This window comes from Populus nigra, chromosome 17 (genome assembly GCF_951802175.1).
Source record: "Populus nigra chromosome 17, ddPopNigr1.1, whole genome shotgun sequence".
NCBI classification, from domain to species: Eukaryota; Viridiplantae; Streptophyta; class Magnoliopsida; order Malpighiales; family Salicaceae; genus Populus; species Populus nigra.
The window spans coordinates 8091448-8101051 of NC_084868.1; the positions used below are offsets into that span (position 1 = coordinate 8091448).

At 31.4% G+C, this 9604-nt stretch overlaps 1 protein-coding gene across 1 annotated transcript; it reads left to right on the forward strand.

The window, feature by feature from the left end:
- The first annotated feature begins 773 nt into the window (after window positions 1-773).
- LOC133677718 (probable pectate lyase 4) lies at window positions 774-5061 on the forward strand. The gene is made up of 5 exons (XM_062099848.1): window positions 774-1224; window positions 2512-2863; window positions 2946-3156; window positions 3250-3318; window positions 4644-5061. The coding sequence occupies exons 1-5, from the start codon at window positions 936-938 to the stop codon at window positions 4881-4883; spliced, it is 1161 nt and encodes a 386-aa protein (XP_061955832.1). The 5' UTR covers window positions 774-935; the 3' UTR covers window positions 4884-5061.
- The last annotated feature ends 4543 nt before the right edge of the window (window positions 5062-9604 follow it).

The window sequence follows — 9604 nt, forward strand, 5'->3', positions numbered from 1 at the left end:
CTTCTAAATGGGCTTTCTTCTTTCCTTTATACCCCTCTCATTTTTCTCTCTCATCATCTTGATTTTAATTTCTGATTTCTCCTTTTCTTACATTTATGGATAAAAAAACCTTCTCTTTTCCCCTATTATTGAATTAGATACTTGCATAATTTTTTTTCAAGCAATAATAAAATCTTTTTTTTTCGTGCAAAATTGAGCATACACACAAAATGTTGGGCCTATGTTATCATTATCCTAAATACCCTATAGTAAGCAAATCAAAATATATTTTTAGTCTAAAAAAAAATGAATAGTTCAATGACAAAATTGATAAAAAAAACCTTAGAAACTAAAATGGATAAAAATGAAAAACAAAAGTTACTGTGTGAGCATGTCCACTAATTTAGTTTTTTTTTTTTTAGAGCTATGAATTGTTAATTTTTAGGAGCTCAAGTGGCCACCTTGATTTATTGTATAGCAATGGTTGAAAACATAGTTTTCTGATTTGGTTTGACATTTGACTTCGAAAAAAAAATTATATTTATTAAATTATCAGGGGAATTCATGAGTTACCGAGTTCACTCAAGTATATTATTTTTTTTTAAAATAACATGCTTTAATTCTTATTTTTTCCTGAATTTTATTGAGTTACTCCGAACCAGGTAAATATCAAAATTGGATCAAATTAAAACATGATATGAGCCATGTTTCGGATCGAGTTAAATTAATATGATTGAAAGGGCCTCTCCCTGTACTTCTGGCCCACCGACAACAAAACTTTCCACTTCGACTCGTAAGCTTTTTGTCTGGCATTGATAAACAACAGCACTAAGGATAACTATCTCTCTCCATCTCTCTGTCGGTTTGCTTCAGCTGCAAGGATTAATGGATCAAACAATCCGAAGCCAGAGTAACAGTAAGTAGCTGCCTGCCTGTCTATCATTTAAAACAAACAAATGGGAAACTCTCATGATCATGGACATCGCCGCAAGTTCCGTGACAACGGAAACGTTCCTTTCCCCGATAAAACTGCTGCAGCTCCTTCGGCATCACAGCCTGTCCCACCCTTTATTTATCAACCCCAGATTCCCACCTCATCAACCCGCACACCTAAGATGGCTACCGCTTTGCCTTACCCTCATGTCGACTCTTCCTTACGTGCTCTTGCTGCCCAAGCCGAGGGCTTTGGTCGCTCTGCCACTGGTGGCCTCCATGGCCCCATTTATTACGTCACTACCTTAGCAGGTAAATTGATTTGTGCTTTCATAATTTTTTTTTTGTTGGGATTTTTGCTTGATTTTCTTTTCTTTTCTTTTCTTTTCTTGTGGCTATGGGTTTGAATTATGGGTTTCTGTGTGAAAGTATGCATTAAACAATGTGAATAGTTTTGAATGGGGAAATGTTTCTATGGTTAGTTAGAGCAGGTGGTTTAATACATATGTAGGATAGCCGCTTTACTTCGCGGGACTTTTGAAGCGTTATTTATTTGCTTTGCAGCAATTATTGGAGTTTCACCGGATTATGATTTCTGAGTACAACATTTTGGACATCTTTTAGTATTTAGCGAAACCCTGTCTTATTGGCTAAATTTTGAGTTTTGACGATGGACACCTAAGGTTTTGGTGTCAACTGTGGTTGTGGTCATGAAATCGGGAAAAAACAAAGCTTTTTGAAACGTTTTGTATCCATTTTCTGTTCCTGCTGTTTTCTGGTTGCCGATACCGCTTCAGTGATTTTGTTGGCATGCCTTGCCATCAATTTCCAAAAAACAATGGTTATAATTTGTAGCTAATCAATGGCCTTTTTTATTCATTTAATTTGTTATGGATGGTGCAACAGCATTTTGACAATATTTGATACTCGCCATAAGTTTATTGTTGTTGTTCATTTAATTGTAGATAATGGGCTGAGTCACTTTGGAATGCATTTTGCAAAAAAGAGGATTACTTTCTCCAACATTGCGCACCATGTGATGTGAATTGTTTTAAGGTTTTGTGTAGAAATGCTGTTTCTGATTACTTTGAGTGGATGATTCAAGATACAGAGGATAAAATTGTTGCATTAGGTTGTGTTACTAAAACAATCTAGTAGTTGTTTTATAAAACATAATTTACTAGATTGTGCAGTGTTTTGTCACTGGTAATTTTAGAGATTTGTTGGTTCTCCTTTAACAGGAAATGTTTGGAATGAATCGTTAGAATTTAAAAATTTTGATTTTGATTTTTACTTTTTTCAACATTTTCGAGTTTTTAGAAAAACCTAGTGTTATTGATTGAATTTTGATAAGGAGGCATCATGATTTGGTCGTGAAACTGTGATTATGGTTGTGAACTGCTGTTCTTCGGGTTGCTGACAACCTGACACTGGTTTTATAATTTTATTCGCATGTCACAACTTCAATTTCTAAATCTAATACATTGCATTTTGTTGCAAATCAATGGCCTTCTTCTGATCATTTTCTTTGGCGTTGATGGTAGAACTGCCCTTCGAGACTATTTTTGGTGCACATCTTAAGCTCATTATTGATTGCAGATGATGGGCCTGGATCACTTAGGGATGGATGTCGTAAAAAGGAGCCACTTTGGATTGTCTTTGAAGTATCAGGCACTATTCAACTTAGATCTTACTTGAATGTTTCGTCTTATAAAACCATTGATGGCCGGGGCCAAAGAATAAAACTTACAGGCAAGGGTTTGAGGCTGAAGGAATGTGAACATGTTATTATATGCAATTTAGAGTTTGAAGGTGGTAGAGGACCTGATGTTGATGGCATTCAGATAAAGCCCAAGTCAAAGCACATATGGATAGATCGTTGCAGCCTTCGTGATTATGATGATGGGTTGATAGATATCACACGAGAAAGCACAGATATTACTATTTCTAGGTGATATGAATCCCTGGTGTGTGGGAAGCACTATTTGTTTTTGCGCACTATTTTATTTGATGGGTTTAACTATTATCTACAGGTGTTACTTTGGGCAACATGACAAAACAATGCTAATTGGAGCAGATCCTACTCATGTTGGTGACAGATGTATTCGAGTAACCATCCATCATTGCTTTTTTGATGGAACAAGACAGCGCCATCCTCGTGTTAGATTTGGAAAAGTACATTTATACAATAACTATACCAGAAACTGGGGCATTTATGCTGTTTGTGCCAGTGTAGAGTCACAGGTGATACCACTACTACTATTTGCGATTCTTTGTATGTGACCATATTCTGGTTTTATTTGCTTATATATATTGCTTCTTATCTTTTGATGTCAGATCTACTCCCAAAGCAACATATATGAAGCAGGGCAGAAGAAGATTGCATTTAAATATCTTTCTGAGAAGGTGAGTACATATTGTATTTCTTGTTGCTAAATTCATGTCCTTTCTTGTGCTTTTCTCAGACTTGCACCTTAATATTTTATTGTATAATGGTTTTTCCTATGGGCTTGAAGGGCTGGGTTGGATGATCCTGCTTTCAATATGATTGAAACTGGTTCCTGTTCATATTTGCAATTGAATTTTGTACTCCAGCTCATTTTATTCATAATGTGTGCCAAACTAATTGGCAGACTGCTGACCACCCTGCCTCTGTTTTCACCTAGCTTTTCCACTGAATCCACCTTGACTTGCTAACAAATAATTCACACTTGTGTATGAATTTGTTTGGCTAACATTTCACTCTCAAATGGCAGTTTGTCCGACTGGTAAACTACATATTATTAAAGCAATGACCGTATGCTGAGCAAATCCAGTAACTTAAATTTATAGTATATTGAATTTTGTAGTGATGAAATTCAAACTTCAAATTTGCCTCCCTTACACTGAAATATGCTTTTGGTTCTTGATTTTAGCAATCAAATGCTTTGCTAGTTGGAAAGTAGACACGTTAGGTGGCCATGTTTTCATAGTTGTTAGTTTGTAGTTTTTATGCTTTGTAATCTTATATCTATTGAGGCATATAAATTCCCATTCTTCCTTCATCGTCAAACAAGAGCTTGGCTGTCCACTTTGTACTGATGTTGTAGAGTAAGGCATCTAATATCACTCAACAGTTTATGCATTCCTCTTTTCTCTACTAGTCATTCTAGGTGCTAAAATCAAGCAATATCCCTAACCCTTAAACCAGGAAATGGACCCAAATGGTGAACTTCCTTTGTGGCTGTAAAAAACTTTTATACAAATAAACAGTGATAAAAACTGAGAGAGACAGATAGAGAGCTGAAACCCTACAGAAGGCGACCTCAGTGGAAAGAAAGAACAGAATTATCATTGGAATAACTAACAGAACTAATTTATCAATGATTTGGATGGGAGAGAAAAAAAAATGCTTATGGGTGTTGTAAATTATTCTACGATTTGGGAATGCCATTATGATTTTTTCGGAAGTCATTTTTCATACACCAGTGAAGCTCCTCTGTTAACTTTTAATCCTCAAAGCATGTAAACACCTTGCAACTTAACAACTTTGAGTTTGATTTTCAACTGGTGAGAAATATATGCGCTTTTTATGGCCTACATTTGTTATGAGAGATTTAGTGTTACCTTGAATTTTGTGCACTTGGATGTAGATTATGGATGAGTTTCCTGTGATGAGCGTGTTGTTTAAAGGACCATAATTATCATTTTGATTCCGAGGTTAAATCAGTGGCTATTGTGATGATGTTTAGGCAGCTGACAAGGAGAAAGCAAGGAGTGGCAGCATAAGGTCTGAAGGAGACTTATTTGTTACTGGGACTCAAGCAGGGTTAATGACTGAGGATGGTGAATGCTCTATGTTTCATCCCAGTGAATATTACCCCACATGGACAGTAGAACCTCCTACAGATAGCCTTAAACAGGTTCTCCAGCATTGTACTGGATGGCAGTGTGTTCCACGGCCAGCCGATCAGCCACTAGCTGCACAGTGATATCGGGGTGGAGAATATCTAATACACTAAACTACTATGGTAGTGACTTAATTTATTTCCTGCTTCAATACCTTTTGCTTGTGTTGCTATATGGTAAATGTGTAAATTTCAATCAATGTGTTTCTGAGCAATAATAAGAAGAATGAAACAGATAATAATGTATTATTATTATTTATCATGTCATTGTAGCCAATGTTTTTCTCTCCCGTTTTGAACTTGTTAGGGTTCTTATGCTTCTTGTTTGTCACCTTTTGGCTATCATGGTCGTCAGCGATCAACTGGTGAGGATTTATCAGTCTGTGTGTGAACAGTGAGTACTATTGAGCGTGAATGAACCGTTCATTAATTTCCATACTCCATCTCTTGGTTCCTGGGATTGAATTGTGCATTAATATTTCAAATTTAAAACCATTTCTTGGTCCGGTTTAGCACTTGATTTTGCTGAAACTTGGTGCAGGAGCACTTGATTTTGTTAAAAACTTGGTGCCGGGATCATTCATTGACTCTTGTGAAGTGTGAACTAGTTAGATTCTATCTGGGGAAAGAAATATAGCAGGTAGATAGCATGAGTTGAAATGTCAACGCTGCCAAATAGCTGAATTAAATCTGTTTTGGATGCAACTTGCTAGGGTTTTGTCTGGCTGTGTAAGTAAAGAAAAAAGTTAAAAATTTAATTTAAAAAAAAAAAAAATATATATATATATATATATATATATTTGAAGTGCAAAAACAAATAAATCTTTGAATCTATTGTCAAAAACTAGATTGAATTACAAAATAATTTTTTATAATTAACATTTATGTTGTCCCGCCTTTATAATAAATTTTGAAAATAAAAGAAAGAATTTTTTTTCATTGGATTGTTTATTCTTCATTAGCAACATGCAACCTGCCAATTGCCTACCTGGCAAAGAATCTCGCTCGACTTGGTAAAACGATGTTTAATGCCAAGAAGCCGCCAGTTAGGACCAGAAATCCAATGTAGGTGCACACACGACCGCACGAGTGTAGCGACCTTGCCGACTTGTCCAATTGGCTGGGCTCGACTGACTTCGATAAAAAAAAGTTTTAAATAAAATTAAAAAAATATTATAAATTAATTAGGAAATTAATATAATTTTTGCATAGTAATTTTTAAATTTTATTGTAAGGCTTTTCTAGTGTGCCTGAATTTTAACCCAATATAAAATAATTTCTCTAAAAATCTTTGGTAAAATTTCAATCTAATTTAATAATTGGATAAAAAATTATATTTGTTAGAATAAAACTACATAAAAAATAAATTTTTAACTATTGAAATTAATTAGAAGAATCAAACCTTTTTTATACATAAATTAAATAAACTAAAGTTTTATTATAACTTATTAAAGATGTAACCTCTTTAAAATTTATATTGATGGGAAAACTTTGAATAAACTTATTTAATATATTTTTAAACTTTTTTATTTTCAATCTGGTCAAAGTAGAACTTAAAATGAATCTTTTAGTGTAATTTTAATTGTATCAATCATGCATGTTTTTTTAATTAACTATTTTTGGGTTAGATATCGTTGTTGTTTTCTTGTTTTTAAGATTCTTAAACGCAAAAAAACTAAAATTAGAGAAATAGAAATTATAAATATATATATTTTTAAATTTGTTTTAAAATTTTTTATACTGCTGCTTAGAGTTCACACCCGAGAGAATTCAACTAATTAAAAGTGTTTTTATTTTTGTATTTAAAAAATATTTTTTATTTTTTTTGATTTTTTTATAAATATTTTATGATTTTAAATTATTTTGATATAATATCAATTACATCAACGCGATGTTGTTTTCACAGATTTTCAAGAAAGAAAAAGGCAGTAAACGACATATGCAATAGTCTAAGATTTTGGTTCAAATAATTGATGCTATATATATATATATACACACGAGATGATATGCCCGCGCGTTGCTGCGGGTTTATAAAACAAATGTACTTGATAGCGTTATAATTATGAACCAGCGCTAGATAAGTAATAGAAATTAAAAATATGATGGAGCAAATATTTCATGACGAAAAAAAATTTGTGTTGGTGATCAAAAACTGAGACTGAACAAAATGATTTGTAGCAATTTACCGTGTTTTGTGAGGAAAAATACAGTGTTTTCGCCACATGATTTAACTTTTCAGTTAATAAAAAGAAAAAAAATTACAAAACTAAATTCTCTACCAACTTAATATTAAAAAAAAAAACAAAGATAATTTTGGAAGGAAAAAAACCCATGAGAAAAAATGTTGTAGCAATTGACAATGTTTTGTAAGGAAAACTATAGCGCTTTTCCCAATAAAATAAAATAAAAAACCATTTAGAGAAATATTGTAGTAATCCATAGTGTTTTGTAAGAAAAACTACAATGCTTTCCTCATATGATTTAGTTTTATTGTAATTATAATTCTTAACCAACTCAATATTCAAAAAAAAATTGACAAAGATAATTTTGGAAAAAATTATAAAAAAATCACATGGGAAAACACTGCAACAACTCACAGTGTTTTAAAGAAAAAAATTACAAAGTTAAATTCTTAATCAGTTCAATATTAAAAAAAAATCGACAGAGACAATTTTAGAAAAAAAAACAAACACCAAAAAAAGAAAAAAAAATCATGTTGGAAACACTGTAGCAATTCACAGTGTTTTGTAATGAAAGCTACAGTGCTTCCCTACATGATTTAGCCTTATTTGTAATGACTTGTAATTATAATTTACAAACAACTCAATATTAAAAAAATAAAATGAAAAAAGATAATTTGAAAAAAATTATAAAAAAAAACCATGCGGAGAGACACTGTAGCAATCCACAATGTTTTATGAGCAAAGCTACAATGTTTTCCCCACATGATTAAGCTTTATTACAAAGTTAAATTCTAACCAACTCAATATTAAAAAAAAAATCGACGAAGATAATTTTGGAAAAAAAATATCACAAAAAAAGAAAACACAAAAGAAACGGGAAGAAAACCATGTGAGGAAAAATTGTATCATCCATAGTGTTTGTGAGAAAAAACTTGTATTTACTTGTAATTGCAATTCTTAACCAGCTTAATATTTAAAAAATAAAATTGACAAAGATAATTTTAGGAAAAAAACATTATAAAAACAGAAAAAAACCATGTGGGAAAAAACACTGTAGCAATCAACAGTAATTTTCAAAAAAAGTTACAGTGCTTTCCTAACATATTGTAACTGTAATTTTTAACCAGCTCAATATTAAAAAATAAAATAAAAAAGATAATTTTGGAGAAAAAAAATCAAGCGGAGAAACACTGTAGCAATCAACAATGTTTTAAAGAAAAAAAATTACAAAACCAAATTCTCAATCAGCTCAATATGAAAAAAAAATCGACAAATATAATTTTGAAAAATAAAGAAATAAAATAGAAAAACTATGTGGAAAAACATCGCAACAATTCACAGTATTTTTTTAAAAAAAATTATAAAGCAAAAATTTTAACCAGGTTAATATTTAAAAGGTAAAATCAATAAAAATAATTTTGAAAAAAAAATAAATGAAAAAAAAAAGAAAAAATAGGAAAGTTGAAAAAAAAACGAAAAAAAAGGGAAAGTTAGCAAAAAAAAAAAACCGGGAGAAGAATCACTGTGGATTACTGTTGTAATCCACAGTGAAATGTGTGTGGGGGAACAGTGATTCCCCCACACCATTTAGAGTATTGTACGAGATGACATGCTCGCGCGCTGACGCGAGTTTATAAAACAAATGTACTTGATAGTGTTATAATTGTGAACCAACACTAGATAAGTAATAGAAATTAAAGGTATGATGGAACAAATATTTCATGACGAAAAAAAAGTTGTGTTGGCGATCCAAAACTTAGAGACTGAACAAAATGATTTATTGCAATTTACAGTGTTTTGTGATGAAAGATAAAGTATTTTCGCCACATGATTTAGCTTTTAAGTTCATAAAAAGAAAAAAAAATTACAAAGCTAAATTCTCTACCAACTTAATATTAAAAAAAAAAACCAACAAAGATAATTTTGGAAGGAAAAAAACCCATGAGAAAAAACGGTGTAGCAATTGACAATGTTTTGTGAGGAAAACTATAACACTTTTCCCAATAAAATAAAATAAAAAACATTTAGAGAAATATTGTAACAATCTACAGTGTTTTGTGAGAAAAACTACAACGCTTTCCTCATATGATTTAGTTTTATTGTAATTATAATTCTTAACCAACTCAATATTAAAAAAAAATCGACAAAGATAATTTTGGAAAAAATCATAAAAAAATCACATGGGAAAACACTGCAACAATTCACAGTGTTTTAAAGAAGAAAAATTACAAAGTTAAATTCTTAATCAGCTTAATATTAAAAAAAAATCGATAGAGATAATTTTATAAAAAAAATAACAAAACAAACACAAAAAAAAATCATGTTGGAAACACTGTAGCAATTCACAGTATTTTGTGATGAAAGCTACGGTGCTTCCCCACATGATTTAGCCTTATTTGTAATGACTTGTAATTGTAATTCACAAACAACTCAATATCAAAAAAATAAAATTAAAAAGGATAATTTTAAAAAAAATATAAAAAAAACCTTATGGGAAAAAACACTGTAGCAATGGACAGTAATTTTCAAAAAAAGTTATAGTGCTTTCCTCACATATTGTAACTGTAATTTTTAACCAGCTCAATATTAAAAAATAAAATAAAATAAAGATAATTTTGAAGG

Coding starts and splice junctions, on each gene's coding strand:
- LOC133677718 (XM_062099848.1), top strand. CDS start 936: ATGGGAAACTCTCATGATCATGGACATCGCCGCAAGTTCCGTGACAAC. Junction 3,157..3,249: donor GTGCCAGTGTAGAGTCACAG/GTGATACCACTA, acceptor TTTTGATGTCAG/ATCTACTCCCAAAGCAACAT. Junction 3,319..4,643: donor TTAAATATCTTTCTGAGAAG/GTGAGTACATAT, acceptor GATGATGTTTAG/GCAGCTGACAAGGAGAAAGC.